The 21,428-nt window shown below is 44.9% G+C and overlaps 1 protein-coding gene and 1 long non-coding RNA gene across 2 annotated transcripts; one reads left to right on the plus strand and one right to left on the minus strand.

Annotated features, from left to right (window-relative positions):
- Nucleotides 1-4,352: 4,352 nt before the first annotated feature.
- LOC118392336 (solute carrier family 13 member 4-like) lies at nt 4,353-20,982 on the plus strand. Its single transcript, XM_035784246.2, has 15 exons — nt 4,353-5,034; nt 8,073-8,201; nt 10,798-10,934; nt 11,017-11,198; nt 11,298-11,352; nt 11,475-11,508; nt 11,599-11,694; nt 12,534-12,718; nt 17,778-17,897; nt 18,018-18,119; nt 18,259-18,360; nt 18,529-18,763; nt 19,502-19,663; nt 20,034-20,171; nt 20,804-20,982. Exons 1-15 carry the CDS (start codon nt 4,912-4,914, stop codon nt 20,939-20,941), a joined length of 1,938 nt encoding a protein of 645 aa, XP_035640139.1. The 5' UTR covers nt 4,353-4,911; the 3' UTR covers nt 20,942-20,982.
- On the minus strand, nt 9,293-20,873 carry LOC127906793 (uncharacterized). The gene is made up of 4 exons (XR_008062860.1): nt 20,779-20,873; nt 19,178-19,225; nt 18,232-18,386; nt 9,293-9,751 (listed from the first exon to the last, which is right to left on the minus strand). It is a non-coding gene; the product is annotated as an uncharacterized LOC127906793 (long non-coding RNA).
- Nucleotides 20,983-21,428: the final 446 nt, after the last annotated feature.

Here is a 21,428-nt window from a genome sequence, read left to right on the forward strand (position 1 = left end):
TGTTCAGACAGTCCACTGGAGTACTCTTATCTTCAGTCACTGAGTCTCATTTACATTTACATTTACATTTAAGTCATTTAGCAGACGCTCTTATCCAGAGCGACTTACAAATTGGTGCATTCACCTTATGACATCCAGTAGAATAGTCACTTTACAATAGTGCATCTAAATCTTAAAGGGGGGTGAGAAGGATTACTTATCCTATCCTAGGTATTCCTTAAAGAGGTGGGATTTCAGGTGTCTCCGGAAGGTGGTGATTGACTCCGCTGTCCTGGCGTCGTGAGGGAGTTTGTTCCACCATTGGGGGCCAGAGCAGCGAACAGTTTTGACTGGGCTGAGCGGGAACTGTACTTCCTCAGTGGTAGGGAGGCGAGCAGGCCAGAGGTGGATGAACGCAGTGCCCTTGTTTGGGTGTAGGGCCTGATCAGAGCCTGGAGGTACTGAGGTGCCGTTCCCCTCACAGCTCCGTAGGCAAGCACCATGGTCTTGTAGCGGATGCGAGCTTCAACTGGAAGCCAGTGGAGAGAGCGGAGGAGCGGGGTGACGTGAGAGAACTTGGGAAGGTTGAACACCAGACGGGCTGCGGCGTTCTGGATGAGTTGTAGGGGTTTAATGGCACAGGCAGGGAGCCCAGCCGACAGCGAGTTGCAGTAATCCAGACGGGAGATGACAAGTGCCTGGATTAGGACCTGCGCCGCTTCCTGTGTGAGGCAGGGTCGTACTCTGCGGATGTTGTAGAGCATGAACCTACAGGAACGGGCCACCGCCTTGATGTTAGTTGAGAACGACAGGGTGTTGTCCAGGATCACGCCGAGGTTCTTAGCGCTCTCCAAGTGTGCTAGGCATCTATAGCCTCTCACGCGCTGTCACGCTCTGACCTTTATTTCCTGTGTTTTGTATGTAGTTAGTATGGTCATGGCGTGAGTTGGGTGGGCAGTCTATGTTTGTTTTTCTATGATTTGGGTATTTCTATGTTTCGGCCTAGTATGGTTCTCAATCAGAGGCAGGTGTCATTAGTTGTCTCTGATTGAGAATCATACTTAGGTAGCCTGGGTTTCACTGTGTGTTTGTGGGTGATTGTTCCTGTCTCTGTCTTTGTACCAGATAGGACTGTTTTGAGTTTTCACATTTCTTGTTTTTTGTAGTCAGTTGTTCATGTGTACCTTAACGTATTAAAAAGAACCATGGACACTTACCACGCCGCGTATTGGTCCTCTGATCCGTTTCGCCTCTCCTCTTCGGAAGAAGAGGAGCTGATGAACCAGAATACCTGACACAGCTCAATTTACAGATGTAGGATCTTGAATGAATCACTCTTTCGTGGATGAGAATTTCTCTGCACCGCAGGAAATGCTTCGGGTTTTACATAAATTCACTGAAAACCAAAACTAACACACTTTTGGCCAGCTAATAGCCCAACCACCGATCAAGCAACAATGTGGGCTAAACGTTTGTCACGACTTCTACCGAAGTCGTTGCCTCTCCTTGATCGGGCGGTGCTCGGCGTTCGACGTCACCGGTCTTCTAGCCATCATTGATCCATTTTTCATTTTCCATTGGTTTTGTCTTGTCTTCCCACACACCTGTTTTCAATCCCATTCATTACCTGTTGTGTATTTAACCCTCTGTTTCCCCTCATGTCTTTGTCAGAGATAGTTTATTGTCAGTGTAGTGTTGTGTTGTTTGTGTAGGTGCGCGACGGGTCTTCGTACCCATATTTGTTTAGATTCATTTTTCTATTTAGTGTTATGGAGCATGTTACTTGGACATTTATTAAAAGACTTCATTTTACACTCCGTTTGACTCTCCTGCGCCTGACTTCCCTTCCACCTATACACATATATCTGACAACGTTCAAATCCTGTTGCTGCAGGATTCTTTTGTTGAGACAATATAGGTCAAATTAAGATCCGACATCTGTACCTCACGACCAGACCATATGTATGGCTCTGTAGCAGACTAACCACACACCCACCTTTGACGCAGTTTCAGTGAGCTGGGAGCTCTATGGTACTAATGAGTCGTTTAACCTGACTCTTACCCCTGGGTTTTACCCCGACACAGAACCAACCAGTCACAGACCTAATCTGATGATCGGCCCCAAACCAGTCAATCCAACCCGCCTTTTTTCTAGTGTTACTTGTCCATACTAGAAGGAAATGATCTCCTGATCCGCACCACAACAACAAGAAAAGAAAGCACACGCTTGCAATCACACACACACATATACACTTTGTTCAGCAGTGACTGGGAAATTTGTGTTTGGGCTTTGAGCACCATTGACTAAGTTGATCCCTGTTAAGATGCAAAGAGGGTTAGGAAGAATTAGGCAACATTGATTGGGTTATACAACACCTGGCCTTGTATCCTCTCTGCACACACACACACACACACACACACACACAAAATGCATATACATACACACACATGCATGACTGTATACACATTGACACACACACACACACACATTAGACACACACACACACGCACACACACATTATATCAGACAAGACAGATCAAAGTCGGGTGGATCTATACAGGCTAATGTCAATTTGGCCTGACTCATAGATATCAATGTAGACAGCTGTAGTATCACGTCCTGTTGTGTAAGAATGGCATAGGGCTGTGATGAGGCTGTGATGAGGCTATGACGAGACTGTGATGAGTCTGTGGTGAGGCTGTAATGAGGCTGTGTTAAGGCTGTGATGAGGCTGTGATAAGACTGTGATGAGGCTGTGATGAGGCTGTGATGAGGCTGTGATGAGGCTGTGATGAGGCTGTGATAAGGCTGTGATGAGGCTGTGATGAGGCTGTGATGAGGCTGTGATGAGGCTGTGATGAGGCTGTGATGAGGCTGTGATGAGGCTGTGATGAGGCTGTGATGAGGCTGTGATAAGGCTGCTCTGTACATGACCTTTGTTTGACTATCTGTGTAGATCAACGAGGTCACTGTGCTGTAACCATCGCCTTCCGCTCTCTCTCTCTCTCACTTTTAATTTATTGGCATGCAATGAACAGGTACTGTATATACAGCCAAAGCAAAAGACTTTGCAAGTCATCGGTAAACCTCTCTCTGTCACGCAAAGGTGTTTCGTGACGATTAAGTGTCTGGTATTTCAATTCTAAATTGGAGAGAATGGAAGCATGTTATAAAATGGGTTTGTGTAATAGGAACGCTATTCACTAGGAAAGCTGCAGGAACTGACTGAAACGGTTTGTGTTTTGGTCGGATTATGCCGATTATGAGTTAGAAGTCTGTCATGTGACATTAGTTAGCCGCTCAGCAAAGTTTAAAAATGTACTTATTTGTGTAGCTTTCATGTTCGACCCATAAATGACCGTGACATAGCCTATATTTAGCTATTTTATAACTTTTGAATCAGCCAGGCTGTTCAGCTGCATAGTGATGAGAAATGTGACAGCCAGCTGAACGCTGACACGTTCACAGATTCACAGGACAGAGGAAAGCTTTGTATGAACAGATTAGGGAAGAGGGGCGTGTAAAGATGGTGTCGCTCTTCAGTTCCACAGGACCTCCACTCAGATGTGGGAACTTCGATTTAGCACTTACTGTACAGACAAATACCACCTGAGGGCAGGCAAGGACTGCGCTTCACTCTGACTGGTGGGGTATCAGTCCATGGCGCACTAGGGACCAAAGACACACTATGTATGGATCAAAACTGGTGTGGACCAAAATTGGTGCATATGGAACAACGAGCTATTACATTAAATAATATGTTCATGCCAGCACTACAATTTATATAGCACTCAAAACTATCCCCCACCCCCTCCTTTACAAATCAAATCAAATTGAATACAGAATGTACAAGTGGGTAGGGGTAAAAGTGACTAGGCAATCAGGACATACAATAAACAGAGCAGCAACAGTGTATGTGCAAGTGTGTTAATATGTTAGTGTTTTTGTGTGTAGGTGTGGAGTTTCTGTGAGGTATGTGTGAGTGTGTGGGTGGGTAGAGTCTAGTGAGCATGCAGAGTCTAGTGAGCATGCAGAGTCTAGTGAGCATGCAGTCTAGTGAGCCAGTGCAAGTAAGTAAGTGCAAAAATAAACAAGATAAATAAATACTAAAGGAGGCCAATGTAAATAGTCCGGGTAGCAAATGTTATATCATAAGATCAGTTATTGGGATCTTGATTACCAATGGTACACATGACTGCAATACTATTACACATTCCACGCACTAAAACAACGTACCCTTTTCTGCACACCATGCTGCAAGCTCATGACAAAGTAATTACTCAAAGCGGATTGGTTTAGAGACCAGTGAGGCGGAGTGAAGGATGAGGTTGAGGAAATTAGCATACCTGAGGGTCATAAATGTGACAAGTTATGAAAAGTCATGGTGCTGAGAACCTCTTTATATAGGCATTTATTGCACTCACAGTAGCCTATATACAGTTGTGCCTCCTGGTCTATCTCAAACATCAGCATTTTACAACACTTTACCGAACCTTTATTTGAGCAGGGAGCCCCATTGGGACCAAGGTTTCCTTTGCAAGGGAGCCCTGAAGAAGAGACCTTATCTGCTGGTATTCAGATAAGAATAAGTAGGCAGGCAGCATTGAAAAATAAGTAACTATTTGTTTCACTTGTAGATCTCCTAGCTGAACTCAGAGGTGGGGGTTGCCTGCAGGTCAAGTACGGAGGTGAGGTTGTCCAAATAGCAGTTTTCAGACGGACTGTGCGCTGCAGACTGCAGTACATCGCCACCAGAACTAAACAAGCAGAACCTGCAAATAGAAACTTCAGTTTTCACTCCAGAAGGAGACATTTAAAGGGATTTTTATTTTACTTTCACTAAGACTTCATGTCACGCCAAATAACCAGTTAAAAGGGACCAGCAAGCCAGCTTCTCTGCGCTGAGACCGAACCCAGGCGAGCAGTCCCCGATGAGGCTGGAGGCCGCCGCAAGGATGGACCTTATCAAGAAGCTATGGAGAGCACGCAAGCTGATCCTGGTGGTGCTGATCCCGCTGTCGCTGCTGCCGCTGCCCCTCATCCACCCCACCAGCGTGAGTACCCGAATTCATCATAACATGTCACGAGCATGACTAATATTGCGCATGGGTAGGCTGTCTGCATTGTTCTTCCGAGTTAGCCTAAAGTATATGAAGCAGAATAAAATTGGGCATGAGAACAGCTGTCAGTGTCTTTATGATTATATTTAGCCATAATACATAACCACAGTACAAATGTTTAGATTTACATCATATTCCAATCATGCTTTGCTAATGGAAACTTCTTTTACGCATTTTGTTATGCACTTGGCGTCTGTGCGTAAAGTGCACCATTCCGCGTGTTTACACTTGACAGTAGGGTGCATTGTTGTACAGCGGTTGGCACCACAGGCGACAGGGAGAAAGTGAATCTGTGCCAAGCTATTAGGTTATATAACTCAGCTCAGCTATGTGGGGAAGTATCTGTTCGTTATGTTTGTGTAGAACCACCTGTGGTTCCAGAATGCCCTCTCTCATCAATTACAGAATTTGTCAAGTTCAGAGAGGGACAGAACAATGGAGCATGTGGCCAGCTGCAGCTACAGAACCCATCATGCTCTGTTCTCCTGTGTCAGCCTGAGAGAATTGTACTAATGTGCCTCTCTGGGTTCAAACCCACGCTTCTTACTCCGAGACTGTGTTAGCCCACTGAACTAAACGCCTAGTCTTCAGGGTCCTTATTCATTATGATCTAAATCGCTGAACTGATCCTAGATCAGCACTCCTAGTCTGAGACGCTTTATGAGTACTGGCCCCTGGTCTCAGGCAAGGTTAAGGTTAGGGATCCTCCTTATCTCTGATAGCAGCATGAACTCAGCTCCTTGGGGTTTGAGTCAGGAGCCATAATGTCTGTCCAATGAGCAGATTAACTGACCTAACTTGTGTTCAGAGATTATCAGTAGAGCTCACATGAGGAAATGCAAACCGGTGTTTCCATTTAATCATCGTTGTTTCTCTAGAGGAAGATAAGGGGAATTGAACTGATGAGTGAATCCATTCTTACAGTAGTCATCTGAAAATCGCACCGTCAACACTGACGAACGGTTATCCAGATGACTTATCTTTGTGAAAGCCTTTGGCCTCGATGAAGCGATAACACGAAAAGCCATCTTCTTTTATTGATCACATCGCACACTTAAGGGTTACGTTGAGTCATGGTCTGAGAGGTGACGTGAACCCTCCGAATTCTCACTCTAAGAACTCACATGACCATGCTACCTCCAGATGTGGATGGAAACCGTCTGCTGAGTCACCTTTGACCTCTTGACAAGCGCTTGCTCATTGCAGTGAAATATCATACAGTCCATCCATACACATGGTAGATTGGAGAAACAAATTGAGCAATTAAACCATTTCGAAATGTATTTCCCTACGACCTAACGGAATGAAACCTGTCAGTAAGTAAGAAATAACCCATGATTGCCCCAATAAACCCAGTTCTCTGATGAAACTGAAAAAAAAAAATGATTTTATTGATTCATTGAAAGTCTATTCATTCCATGACAGTTCTCTACTGTGTGACAACCTCAGATCAATAATCTCTTAGGATCTCTGATTGTCTCTGTCCCCCAGTCTCCTGAATGACTGAGATCTGACATCACATCTCATATCTGACAAACACTAACTACTGGGAGATAGTCAGATCACCTCAGTTTCCTGGGGCAAAACCTGGGGACACTTTCCCTGTGGCCAAATTAGATTATTACTGTGTGTGTAACAGCCGGTATATTTATCTAGATCACAGAAAGGAGGTGTTGTGTTCCCACCCGTGGTGGGGTGGTCAGGACTGGGCATGTCCAGTGGGGCACATGTGGAGAACGTGCCCGGCCAGGTGCTCGTGGCCAGGGTCGGTGGCTGCCTGCCTCAAAGGCACCAATGGAGAGGCCAAATAGTCTATGCGCGATACACGACAATATTCAACATTGTTTTCAATGAGAGGTTACACTACCAGCGTGCGTGCGTGCATTGCTGGACAGTCTGACGGTGTTTATGCATGTGCGTGTGTGTGTGTGTGTGTGTATAGCTGATGTATTGCCAGACCCCTCACCTCACTCTCCAATACAACCTGTACTCCACCAGGAATTACACGATACACTGGTCAGACAAGTGCCTGACACACATCACGTGTAAGACGTGTGTTATGGGAAGGGAGAGTTCTGAAGGCGTCCTCGCCTACGCAGGATAAGCTACCGCTACCCCTCTACCTGGGCCTGTGGTAACAAAGGATCATTCAATGTGGTGAGATAGATATGCACAGCTCACTAATGGAGAAGATCCAAGATATTCATTGATTTGACGAGCTCAGTGTCTAAAAAACTTGACTCGGTCGTTCTCTCAAAAAAAAAAAAAAACATTCAGTTATTCATCTATTTTGATGAAAAGCTACCTCGGGTTTCCGAGAAAACGAAAAGGTTAAACAGGTACGTTTAAATGAATGACTTAACAAATCCCATTTTGATTAAACTATTAGATTGGAATTTGGATTGGCTCTTTCACAAACTGAGCACATTCTCCATTGTTTCCGTGGCAAATAAATGGTGTTGAAATGTGACTAACGAACACAGTGGGTTTGTTCTCACGGGAACTTAGTAACTGATAGATGCACACACACTCGACATGTTCACGTTTTCAAATGTCTGTCAATTGTAAAGTATTTTGTCTGTAATGTCTTTTTCGTTATATGCTGTACCCCAGTAAGTCTAGCTGTCCCCATTGGTGTCGGGTAATGGGGATCCTAAAAAATATCCTAAAAAATCAATCAATTTCTTTCAGTGAACAGCATTATTGCACTCCAATAAACCCTAGTGGAATAAACTAAGACAAATGAACCCTGACAATACGGAGGACCTAGCAATGAGTTTTATTTCACAAAGTTCAACACTAGACATATACTCAATAATTGACCGTGCTTTCATGATAAGCAACGTTTGAAAATACGATACAGGCATACATGTAGAAGGTTTGGACCTTGGCAAACTGCATTGTTGCATGAAAGCCCAATCTCTTGTCTCTTCCCTATGTCTCAACCCCCTTTGTGTCTCTGTCCCCTGTAGGAGGCCTGCTGTGCGTACGTGTTGATAGTGACAGCAGTGTACTGGGTATCAGAAGCTGTACCCCTGGGAGCTGCTGCCCTCGTACCAGCCTTCCTATACCCGCTGTTCGGAGTGCTCAAGTCCAGCGAGGTCAGTAAAACTATCACTCACTCTCCTCTCTCTTTCTCCCGCTCTTTGCTAAGGGTACTGAGGACCAGGAGCACACGCACACACACGCGCACGCACACACACACAAAACAAAACAAAAGTAGAAACACAACATGCAGCAATTTAAAATATTTGACTGAGTTACAGTTCACATAAGGAAGTCAGTCCATCGAAATATATGAATTAGGCCCTAATCTATGGATTTCACATGACTTGGACACAGATACCTTAAAAAAACTATGTATGGGCGTGGATCACAAAACCAGTCAGTATCTGGTGTATTTGCCTCACATCTCCTTCGCATAGAGTTGATCAGGCTGTTGACTGTGGCCTGTGGAATGTTGTCCCATTCCTCTTCAATGGCTGTGTGAAGTTGCTGTATATTGTCGGGAACTGGAACACGCTGTTGTACACATTGATTCAAAGCATCCCAAACACACTCAATGGGTGACATTGTGCACAGATCCTTGCAACATGGAGCAGTGCATTATCATGCTGAAACATGAGGTGATGGAGGCAGATGAATGGCACGACAATGGGCCAAAGGATCTCGTCAGAGTATCTTTGTGCATTCAAATTGCCATAGATAAAATGTAGTTGTGTTCGTTTCTCCATAGCTTATGCCTGCCCATACCATAACCCCACCGCCACAATGGGGCACCTTGTTCACAATGTTGACATCAGCAAACCGCTCGCCCACACAACGTCATACACATGGTCTGCGTTCGTGAGGCCTGACAAATTCTCTCGGTTTATGGTAGAGGAATTAACATTCAATTCTCTGGCAACAGCTCTGGTAGACATTTTTGCAGTCAGCATGCCAACTGTACACTCCCTCAAAACTTGAGACATCTGTGGCATTGTTTTGTGTGACAAAACTGCACATTTTAGTGTGGCCTATTATTGTACCCAGCACAAGGTGCACTTTAATCAGCTTCTTAATATGCAACACCTGTCAGGTGGATGGATTATTTTGGCAAAGGAGAAATGCTCACTAACAGGGTTGTAAAACACATTTTAAACAAAACATTTTAGAGAAATAAGTATTTTGTGCATGTGGAACATTTCTGGGATCTTTTATTTCAGGTCATGAAACATGGGACCAACACTTTACATGTTGCGTTTATATTTTTGTTCAGTGTACAAACACACAAACGTACATTCAAACCAAAAATATTCCTTTCACATAATTCTTGTTCAACTGTAAATACGGTCATCTGAGCACCTGACTCCCACTACTGCCAAATTAACACTTCTCTTAGTGTAAAATCAGATCTCTAAGCATTTACAGTATTTACCACACTCCTTGTGTATGTACAGTAAGCTGCCCTGGATACTTGGGGCCTCTAAGGAGGTATACTCTAACATGTACGCCCCTTTCGGTCGCTCTAAATAACACACTCAATACTGTTACATATGTGGAGTAGCGTATGGATGGATGCTTTCTAGGTAGAACCTGAGAAGTCCCGTCCCATTGCTTTGTAATGCCTCTGCGATGACTGAAAAGGGAAGTAAGTTGACCCAATCCCATTCTGAGGAAACAAACAAAACACTCAGCATTGTTGTTGACACCTGGTTTACACTCGCTAAACAAATGTAGCCTCATGTGTGAACTAACAACCACAGACAATGACCTTGTACGGCACTTAATGAAGCCTTTATAAACACTTTATTAGGTCTTAAAAGTTACCCTTCGTCTGACCTCTCACCATCCTCCTCTCGTTTTGTGAAGAGACGGTAATGATGTCACAGACCCATGTCAACATGCGAGTGACTCACTCTTTCTGATAACTGGTGATCTGATGATGTCAGGTTATCACGAGGTATCTGTATGCTAACGTCTAATATAATACAAGGAAGCATTCTAGTCAGATCCTCTCTGGTCGTCTCCAGTGAAGCACTTAGCACTGAGAATGATGGCCTTATGTACTGATCAGTGTAACCCATTAACCCCTGCTGGACAGGAAATGGTCTGTCTTTTAACCAGCCCCAAGTGGCCCCAATGACCACCGTTAATGGTTCCCTCTCCTCACTATATCAGTGTTACATAAAAAGGAACCACTGAGTCGCTCATGTGATCTGATCGCATGGACAAAACCTGCCAAAGCAGGCTGTTAGTGTTATTATAAGCTCTTGTAATCGTGTTTGGCAAACATCCACGTTTTTTAATGCAACTCTTTGCTCTGACTAGACTTGTGTACTGTACTTAGTGCTGCTCTCTCACACCTCACCTCACCAATAGGATTGCTTCACCTCAGTTTTAACCTGGCACAAGCAGGAAGGTGTTACGCGTAAAACCTTCCCCTGCCCTCTCCCATCGATTGTTGGGTCCCATTTTAGTTTGTATGCCTCCAATCGCAAATGTTTGGAAACTGGTCCATCTGAGCCTCCATCCTGGAGTACAAATACATCAATTCATGCTTATCGGGAAACATGAACACAGAAGAGGTCAAAGTAAAAAATATGTTCAAAAAATGTTGAGCATTTTTCGACCGAATCCAGGTGTCACATGTAAGGATCGAGTGTATTTGTGTGTGTGTAGAGTGCTATAAATACTGTGTGGTTGTCTTTGGTACAGGTAGCTGCAGAGTACTGTAAGGACACCACTCTGCTGCTGATGGGGGTGATCTGTCTGGCGGCCTCCATAGAGAAATGGAATCTCCACAAACGCATCGCTTTACGCATGGTCATGATTGCCGGAGCCAAGCCTGGCATGTAAGTACGCAGCTACCACACACACACACACGCACGCACGCACACACACACACACCTTCTCTCTCCTTGTGTGTTTTCTCAGGTTGGTGCTGGGTTTCATGTGCTGTACGGTCTTCCTGTCCATGTGGCTCAGTAACACCTCCACTACTGCCATGGTGATGCCCATCGCTGAGGCCGTCCTGCAGCAGCTCATCAGCACCGGCGTGGCCGACACCCAGGAAGACTCCGAAACCGTCGAGGCCACCGAGGACGGCTGCCTCAGCGGTATGACTTCCCCCTCACTGCCTGCAGTAAGCATCTCAGTGACATGGTGAATTGTGCCTAACTGTGATCGTTAAATGGTTTTGTTTTGCACCTTTGCAGACAGGGAAGAGAATCTGGAACAGAACCAACTGGAGCGTCTGTATCGCAGAGACAGGTAAGACCTGGGGAGCCTTTGAGACAGTCACTGAATAATCACATACAATACAGGCTTGCAGTCCACATCATGAAAACAACTCCCGTGTTGTCAGTTATGAACCTGTTGTGTTTCATCCACAGCTGTATGAAGCAGGAGCTCTGCACTCTGACTGAGGTGAGAATATAAAACCTTTTGTAAATCTGTGTAAGGACATCTGTCCTTAACCTCTACGTTAATTCTCCATTGTGTGTTTTGTTCTCTCAGTTGCCGACTGTGGAGACTAACGGGACTGGGAGGAAGGCCAGTAAGACCAGTCTGGGCCAGTTGTCCCTAAAACAGACCAACGGACACCTGCCATCGGTCAGTAGACACACTCACTACACACAGGGCCCCAACCAGGGTTTGAGTTTTAGTGAGGTCCAGAAAGGAGGGTCTTAACCCCCCCCACATTTTTAAAAAGTTGAAGCTCATTTATTGCTAGTTTGGAAAACAGAATAAACAAGCAACATTGACCCTGGCCATTATCACCTCAATCAATCTACAAACACATAACAATTGTAATGTTATACCCCTGAAAGGAAGTAAATTATCAACAGCCACATCACTGGCTATTTTAGTAGCCTACACCACTCTGTAAAGCAAGGTTTTTATGAGAACTTAGTATCCTTGGGACGTCCCTACCCCATTGAAGTTGACACTTAAAATGGTTAAGGTAAGGGTTAAGGTTAGGTAGGGGTTTTGGTTAAGGTTAGGTTTAGGGGTTAGGTTTAGGCGTATGGACGTACCAAGGATCCCTGATAGCAATGACTATGTATTTGATGCCATTCCATTCGCCCCGTTCCAGCCATTATTATGAGTCTTCATCCCCTCAGCAGCATCCACTGATCTACATAGCCATACATATCTATAAGCGACTACCAGTTGTGCACTTATTCTCAGAATGTCGTTTTTTGTTTCTTTGGGGATGTCCGCAGACACGGAAGGAGTCGCAGGACGATTTTAAAACGGCCTTTTGACCGGCATCTCGCAAACACACTGTCAACAGCGTCTACAGTTTTGCCTACTTCTCTATAGTGAGCCGACTCCGAGCTGGGGTAGTTCGTTTCACGTCTCAGGCCCTCGGTCTCAGGCCCTCGGTCTATGTTATATATATATATATAAACAGTGACTCACTATACTTGTTCCTCTCTCTATTCCAGACAGCGATCAGCATCCCAGAGGCCAAGAAGGAGAAGGAGAGCAAGAACTCTCGCTACCCCACCAAGAGAGATCATATGATCTGTAAATGTCTCTCGCTCAGCATCACGTACGCAGCCACCATTGGAGGCCTCATCACCATCACCGGCACCTCCACCAACCTTATCTTTGCCGAACAGTTCAACAAGTAAGCTACATTACCATACACTGCATTGAATGCAGTTCAATAGGTAGCAAACCATACATTACCCCCAATGCAGTTCAATAGGTACAATACCATACACTACCCCCAATGCAATTCAATAGGTACAATACCATCCACTACCCCCAATGCAGTTCAATAGGTACAATACCATACACTACCCCCAATGCAATTCAATAGGTACAATACCATCCACTACCCCCAATGCAGTTCAATAGGTTCAATACCATACACTACCCCCAATGCAGTTCAATAGGTTCAATACCATACACTACCCCCAATGCAATTCAATAGGTTCAATACCATACACTACCCCCAATGCAATTCAATAGGTACAATACCATCCACTACCCCCAATGCAATTCAATAGGTACAATACCATACACTACCCCAATGCAATTCAATAGGTTCAATACCATACACTACCCCCAATGCAGTTCAATAGGTACAATACCATACACTACCCCCAATGCAATTCAATAGGTACAATACCATACACTACCCCCAATGCAATTCAATAGGTACAATACCATCCACTACCCCCAATGCAATTCAATAGGTACAATACCATACACTACCCCCAATGCAATTCAATAGGTACAATACCATACACTACCCCCAATGCAGTTCAATAGGTTCAATACCATACACTACCCCCAATGCAGTTCAATAGGTTCAATACCATACACTACCCCCAATGCAATTCAATAGGTTCAATACCATACACTACCCCCAATGCAATTCAATAGGTACAATACCATCCACTACCCCCAATGCAATTCAATAGGTACAATACCATACACTACCCCCAATGCAATTCAATAGGTTCAATACCATACACTACCCCCAATGCAGTTCAATAGGTACAATACCATACACTACCCCCAATGCAATTCAATAGGTACAATACCATACACTACCCCCAATGCAATTCAATAGGTTCAATACCATACACTACCCCCAATGCAGTTCAATAGGTACAATACCTAAAATACCCCATGGCCTTTCAATACATTATCAGCCAAATGTCTTTTGTGTAACAGTATTGCCAACCTGGGTTCAAACTAGGGACCGTCTGAACACATCGACAACAGGCACCCACGAAGCATCGTTCTCTATCGCTCCACAAAAGCCACGGCCCTTTTGCACAGCAAGGGAAACAACTGTCAAAGTCTCAGAGCAAATGACGTCACCGATTGAAACACCACCAGTGTGCACCGCTAACTAGCTAGCCATTTCACACTGGTTCCACGCGGTCTATTAATATCAACAAAATACAATACCACACATTTCTCACTACTAGATACAATACCTGACTAATACCCCCATGTCCTGTCAATATCAGCCAAATAACAATCTGTACTTTCTGTCTCAGTGAAACTTAAATGGATAGATAAAGAGAGTTGATCAGATGAATGATACCAATTTTCCCTCAAATTTTGGTTGGCACTGAAATCTTGTGAGTGGAAACTTGAACATAGTGAGAATTTTGTGCAACTTCCGGCGCACGTTTACAATGAATTCTGAGGCAGTACCCTTACCGTTTTATACAGTAGCCAATAGGCTATTCTGGCCACTTGAGCATAATGTAGGCCTACCAACAAATTCCGTAACATTTTCACATGGAAATAGCTTTTGATTTCTATGATAAAGCCTACATGTAGCCTATATGTGGTGTTCAGTGCAGGCATACATTGCATGAGACTTTTAAAAACGTTTTCGACATTATGAAGGGCTTGACATTAATTATTTTTTACTTGGTCTGTAACACCATGGGCCAAATAGCTGACTGTCAATTGCAATGTATTGTGTTGTATGACGCAAGAAACCACTTTACAAAATAACATGAATTATTATTACTATGCAGAGAATGAGACGATGTAGGTTACCTCTGCTCTTGGCTTATTTGCATATTCAAATCTATCTCAAAATACAACACTGCCCCTTTAATTAAGACATAAGCTTTTTAAAGACCGCTGAAAATGTAGCCTACACATTTTGTGCTCCAGTAGTAAGCAGTAACCCCCCACTGCTAACCTATACTTATCTATAACTGGGCTAATAACCCGCTAAGAATATTAACAAATGTGCACACTCGCGTGCTCTGATCGGAAAAGCGCAAGCGATTCAAAGACCGCTGGTGGGCAACCCCCGCCAGTGGAATTCTACTCTGTTGCGTTTTGGCTCTGCCTACAACAAAATCACAGACTCAATCTTGCAAAGCCAGATGTGTTTTGTTATGTTGCATTGAAAAAGGCCTGCTTATAATGTTGATTCGAACACGGAAAAAAACGTTGATCTCTATAGTGCAAACTAATGGGGCGAAATCAGTGAATCTCAATATTCTGCGTCTCTGCGCGGCATGGCATTTATTCTGCGCGGCTGTCCTGGAGGAAGGGCTCGCAGTTTAGAGGGAACATTGAATGATGCGATATGTCATGTTTAACTCCGTGACCGAGGTCCAGAGGAAACAAAAGGACAAAGAGGCCTGGGATTGATGGATTGAAGGATTGGTGTAAACCCTCTCAACAATCCCACAAAGCGGATTTCCTGGGCACTTTAATAAATCAGCCAGGCTAAGCCAGGGAAAATGGCCTCTTTTCATCTTAAAGTTTGTTGGACAAAGGTAAATCTGACTGTGTCCATATCAGTCTTCCTTCTCGCCCTCTTTACCCCCCTCATTTCCTCCCTCCCTCCCCAGTGCGACTGTAATATGTGTCAGTAGTATGTAGCTCCTTTACGTGTAGCTCTGTCAAACTGGGGCTCCGGTAGGTGAAGGACAGCTCTGTGAGTCAGGGGGTTTGCTGGTGATCCCCAAAAGAGGATTTATTGTCTGAGTAGCTATAACAGGTCCACACTAGTGAAACCAGAACCTTAAACCTAACCCTGTAGGCATTTTTATCCTGCTACTGCGGGAACAGAGAGTTCCAACAGTGAGTAATGTTCACAACAACAGACCCATCCTCTAAACACTGGTATGCAGGTTTTGTCAAAGCAGTCTGCTAAATGGCATATATTATTGTATTATATTGACAGTTGGAGGTGGCAATACAAATCATGAATGATACTCAATATAATCTGCCTTGCATCTAATAGCAAATTCCAAAAGATTCCATCAACATCAATCATTAAAGGGATACTTCTGGATTTTGGCAATGAAGCCCCCTATCTACTTCCCCAGAGTCAGATGAACTCATGAATACCATTTTTATGTCTGCACACAGAGACATAACATTGAGATCTACGAGTTCATCTGACTCTGTGTATGCGCAAGCAGGACCTTGGCCGGTACTTCCACATGGAAAAAGGAATGAAAGCCCTCAATAAACCTTGACCGCAGACAGTAGGGTGAGGAGGGGTGGGGGGTGTTTGCATAGACCCTTCATATGGCTGACTGAGTGGATGGAACAGCAATGAACAGCAATTCATTGATTGATTTAACAGTTTTTATCTGTTGGAATTGTCAGAATATCCATGTGTTCAGTCATTTACCGGGCAGATATCGAACAGCAGAGCAAGTATACGAAGAAGAAGCAGCGAGTCAGCTTGTCTTTCAGTAAACAGAGATATTACCATATCACTGCCCAGTATTGACAACTACTAGATATCCTTCCACATAGGCCATAGAGTCAGAAAATAGACCTGAACTTATTCATTGTGTGGTCAATGACCTGCAGAGGTCATGTTCTGATCATGATCAAAAGAAAAGGGTTCATGGTTAGTTTCTGCTGGTTCAAAGGTTGTAGTAGTGGCCCCTCCCTGAGTCTGTAATGACTTGTGATACTGAGGGTATCCCTAGTGGGTCTTAACCCAGAACTACTATCTCCCGTAATTCCATCAGATGCTCCGTTGGGTTCTGGGGGAGATGTAACAGATAAGATACTAACGAACCAGAGCCCCTCCACTTCCACCAGTATGGCTGGTGGCATTGTCATGCTGGAGGGTCATGTCAGGATGAACCTGCAGGAAGGGTACCACATGAGGGTGGAGGATGTCTTCCCTGTAATGCACAGCATTGAGATTGCCTGCAATGGCTACAAGCTTAGTCCAATGATGCTGTGACACACTGCCCCAGACCATGATGGACCCTCCACCTCCATATCGATCCAGCTCGAGAGTACAGGCCTCGGTGTAATGCTCATTCCTTCGACGATAAACGCGAATCCGACCATCACCCCTGGTGAGACAAAACCGCGACTCGTCAGTGAAGAGCACTTTTTGCCAGTCCTGTCTAGTCCAGCGACAGTGGGTTTGTGCCCATAGGCGGCGTTGTTACCATTGATGTCTGGTGAGGACCTGCCTTACAACAGGCCTACATGCCCTCAGTCCAGCCTCTCAGCCTATTGCGGACAGTCTGAGCACTGATGGAGGGATTGTGCATTCGTGGTGTAACTCGGGCAGTTGTTGTTGCCATCCTGTACCAGTCCGGCAGGTGTGATGTTCGGATGTACCGATCCTGTGCAGGTGTGATTACATGTGGTCTGCCACTGCGAGGACGATCAGCTGTCCACCCTGTCTGCCTGTAGCACTGTCTTAGGCGTCTCACAGTACGGACATTGCAATTTATTGCCCTGGCCACATCTGCAGTCCTCATGCCTCCTTGCAGCATGCCTAAGGCACGTTCACGTAGATGAGCAGGGACCCTGGGCATCTGTCTTTTGGTGTTTTTCCAGAGTCCGTAGAAAGGCCTCTTTTGTGTCCTACGTTTTCATAACTGTGACCTTAATTGCCTACCATCTGTAAGCGGTTAGTGTCGTAACAACAGTTCCACAGGTGCATGTTCATTAATTGTTTATGGTTCATTGAACAAGCATGGGAAACAGTGTTAAAACCCTTTACAATGAAGATCTGTGAAGTTATTTGGATTGTTACGAATTATCCTTGAAAGACAGGGTCCTGAAAAGGGGACGTTTCTTTTTTTGGGGCTGAGTTTACTATGAGGACAATACCCTTACAGATTATGTGGTGCATTTGGTTTAACATTAACCATGCTCTCTGTATCTCCTCCCATCACTAACTATTCTCTCTCTCCACCCCCTTGCAGTCGCTACCCGGATGCGAAGGTGATCAACTTTGGGACCTGGTTCATCTTCAGTTTCCCCATCGCGATCATCATGCTGCTGCTGACCTGGGTCTGGCTGCACTTCCTCTTCCTCGGCTGCAAGTAAGCACCTCGCATGCATGTGAAATGGAGGAAGACACGCACACAGGAACCCGCGCGCACACACACATTGTACAGGTATCTCTGTGATATTAACCTTGCGGTGTTGTCGCGTGTCTCCAGTTTCAGGGAGACATGCTCGTTGAGTAAAAAGCGTAAGACAAGGAGAGAGATGCTGTCAGAGAGGAAGATCCACGAGGAGTACATAAAGCTTGGGCCCATCAGGTGATTTTTAGACTCGTTTTCCAGTTACAGCTGGGGACAAGAAACCAGCTGTGTAACCATATGTGAGGACTAATTGATGGTACAAACGCTGAAGGAAAACAATCAAACTGACCTGTGTGTTGTTTCTTCTGGGCTGTAGCTACCCAGAGGTGGTGACAGGAGTGTTCTTCATCCTGATGACTCTGCTGTGGTTCACCAGAGAACCGGGCTTCGTACCCGGGTGGACGTCGCTGTTCGAGAAGTACGTAGCTACCTTTTGGTATTGCACTATCAAAGGGGGGGGGGGAATGGTGCACTGTTAACGGAATAGGGTGCCATTTCAAATGCATCTCATTGAGACTAACGTTGAATAATGAAGGTTCGATTAATTTTTTTTTTTAAACTGTTAAATGTTGTTTTGTTTCCGCAGGAAAGGCTACAGGACCGACGCCACTGTCTCTGTGCTACTGGGCTTCCTGCTCTTCCTTATCCCGGCCCGTCGGCCATTCTCTCGGGCCCCCAGAACCCCCGCAGGGGACAGCTCCGCAGAAAGAGACCCAGACCCCATGGCCCCCATGATCACCTGGAAGGACTTCCAGAATCTCATGCCCTGGGAGATCGTCATCCTTGTGGGAGGGGGCTACGCCTTGGCTGCTGGCTGCAAGGTACCAGGTTATATAGTATACTGTACTACTGTACAAACAACGTGTAGGCTACTCACCACAGGGCAGATTGCTTAGGATTAAAACCTTCTCAAACAGCCTAATTCATGCTGCAAGGTAACATACAATACCACGGTTTCTTAAACTATAGTTCGGAACCCAAAGTGGGCCCAGGGCATGTGCGAGTTATGACAATGCATCTATAATTCACACACTTTCTGCCTAATTTGGGTCAATAGAGAATGATTTGGGTCACGGGAGAACGGTCCACATCTCATTTTGGTCCCGATTTAGAAAAGTGTAAAAGGAGAGGATGTATTTTTTTTTTACAACCAAATCTCTGTGTAAACGGCATGTTATAGAAGGTTCCAGAATTTTTTTGTTGTTGTTGTTATTTCACGTTTTTGAGAAACTTACCTCAAAACAGCAAATCACTTCCTCATCCTCATTGTGTAGTATGGGGGCCTTGAAAAAACATGAACAAAGGCTTCAAAAAGGCCCAAATACGTCCTTTTGTAAACAACAAATCTCTCAGTATAGTGATGCAGGTCTTTAGCTGTTGTACACATGAAATTGTGCCATCCTAAACATGATACCTTCCAATGTGGGTTACAGTATATATGTTACAGTATGTGCTATGAGGTTGCATCACAATCTATATTACATACATCAATGACAACTCAACGTAGTGTGTGTCTGATCGTGTGGTGTGTCTGGTCATGTGTTTGCGTGTGTGTTCAGGTGTCAGGGCTGAGTGTGTGGATCGGCAGACAGCTGGAGCCCATGAGTGGTCTACCCCCGTGGATGGTCACGCTGCTGGCCTGCCTGCTCGTCTCCGCGGTTACAGAGTTCGCCAGCAACCCCGCCACTCTCACCGTGTTCCTACCTATCCTCTCTGCTCTGGTAAGAATAACAGTGATTCTCTGTCGGTCTTCTCTACCTGTCCTCTCGATCGTCTCTGGTAAGAAACACACTGTGTGTATACACTCTGCTCTAGAAAGAACCACAGTCGTCGTCTATTCTCTCTTCCCTGACTAGCCCCTCTAACCCTGAGAGCCCGTGAAGAAGAAGCCTAAGCCCCATCCTTCAATTTCTCAGCTCGATTCCCAGTGTCCTCGAATAGCCTACACACTTCTACTCTCTTCTCACAACATCAACACAGCCATCTGCTCGCCCTCCTCTCTCGGTGCCGCTGTCAATATTATTGAAAACACCCTGTTCCTTTGCGTGACACGCAGTTATGCGACCTCTGACCTCTGTCTCCCTCTCTCAGTCGGAGACCCTGCAGATCAACCCCCTCCACACACTCATCCCCGCCACCATGTGTGTGTCATTTGGGGTCATGCTGCCTGTCGGGAACCCCCCCAACGCCATAGTGTTCAGTTACGGACATGTGCAGATCAGCGACATGGTGAGACACAAACACATAAGCACAAACCCCACTGGGACGGGACAGCACAGTGCCAAGCAGAATCAAAAGGCTGTTGTTGCAATTCTGACGTTTTTATGTAACAGTCCTATTATACAAGATTATAAGAGATTTATTTAATAGTCGTAATACCTTTTAATGAGCAGCAATCAATCACTAGAACGAGAGCCCTGTGTTTTGCGCAATCATTTGACATGCCTGGATTTGAACCTTCTATTCAAGGCTTTTTCATCAAACGGACCCCCTTTCCTTATGATGTCAGATGGCCCAGCACCATCTTCATTACACAATATTGCTTTCATTGTTGATGTAATTCTCATTTCTGGATAAATGCAAGTTAAGTTTTATTGTCACATGCTCAAGCACATTGAAATGCTTAACTTGCGAGCTCTACTCAACAGTGCCATAGTCAATATCAAACTAGTATAACTAATAAAAAATAAAAAATAAATTTTTAAACATGAGAAGTAAGAGAACTTGCTATGTCACATGATTGTACAAAACACAGGACCCTAAATAGGACACCTAGGCATAGGTACATACAGGAGCTCTTCAATAATAAGTGAGAGAACAAGTACATATTTCTTACCCAGTGTTGTTGTCGTCTGTCTCAGGTGAAGGCAGGATTCGGGGTGAATCTGATTGGTGTTCTCGTGGTGATGCTGGCCATAATGACCTGGGGCGTGCCCCTCTTCAACCTGACTGAGTACCCAGACTGGGCCATCGCCAGGAACTTCACTGGCAGCTTATAACCACGCGGGGGCGCGAGAGAGAGTGCAGACGGTCACAGAGAGGGGGGCAGAAAGAAGAATGCAGAAGACGTCTCTAAACAGAGACACTCGCCGTCTCTTTTACTGTAAATGCCAAATTGAAAGGGACTGAGGCTTATTCCTTCAACCGTGCTAGTAACGTCTGAGAATCGTGCAGGTTGGGGAAGACTGGGTGGAATAAGCACCACAAGGGAGGAGACGCAGGGGCTGCCTTTTCATAGGCGGCAAAATTCAGATTTTATTTTTTTACACTAATTGGTATTTTGCCAATAATTGCACAAAATATCTGAATTGGGCTGCCTGTGTAAACGCAGCCAAAGTAGCCTATATGAGGTGCACGGAAGACTCCCAACTCAAGTCAACGGATCATATTGCCTTTTACTCCATATTACTGTATGTTGCTGTAAATGTTACTTGTATATTGTTTTCTAATCTCTCCATCCCATAGCCCACAAAAAACATTTGATTC

The sequence above is a fragment of the Oncorhynchus keta genome, chromosome 13, assembly GCF_023373465.1.
Source record: "Oncorhynchus keta strain PuntledgeMale-10-30-2019 chromosome 13, Oket_V2, whole genome shotgun sequence".
Classification (NCBI taxonomy): Eukaryota; Metazoa; Chordata; class Actinopteri; order Salmoniformes; family Salmonidae; genus Oncorhynchus; species Oncorhynchus keta.

Bases quoted from the DNA above. Each gene is read 5' to 3' on its own strand.
- LOC118392336 (XM_035784246.2), top strand. From the start codon at position 4,912: ATGAGGCTGGAGGCCGCCGCAAGGATGGACCTTATCAAGAAGCTATGG. The intron at 8,202-10,797 runs GTCAGTAAAACT...TCTTTGGTACAG, and splicing joins GAGTGCTCAAGTCCAGCGAG to GTAGCTGCAGAGTACTGTAA. The intron at 11,509-11,598 runs GTGAGAATATAA...TTGTTCTCTCAG, and splicing joins AGCTCTGCACTCTGACTGAG to TTGCCGACTGTGGAGACTAA.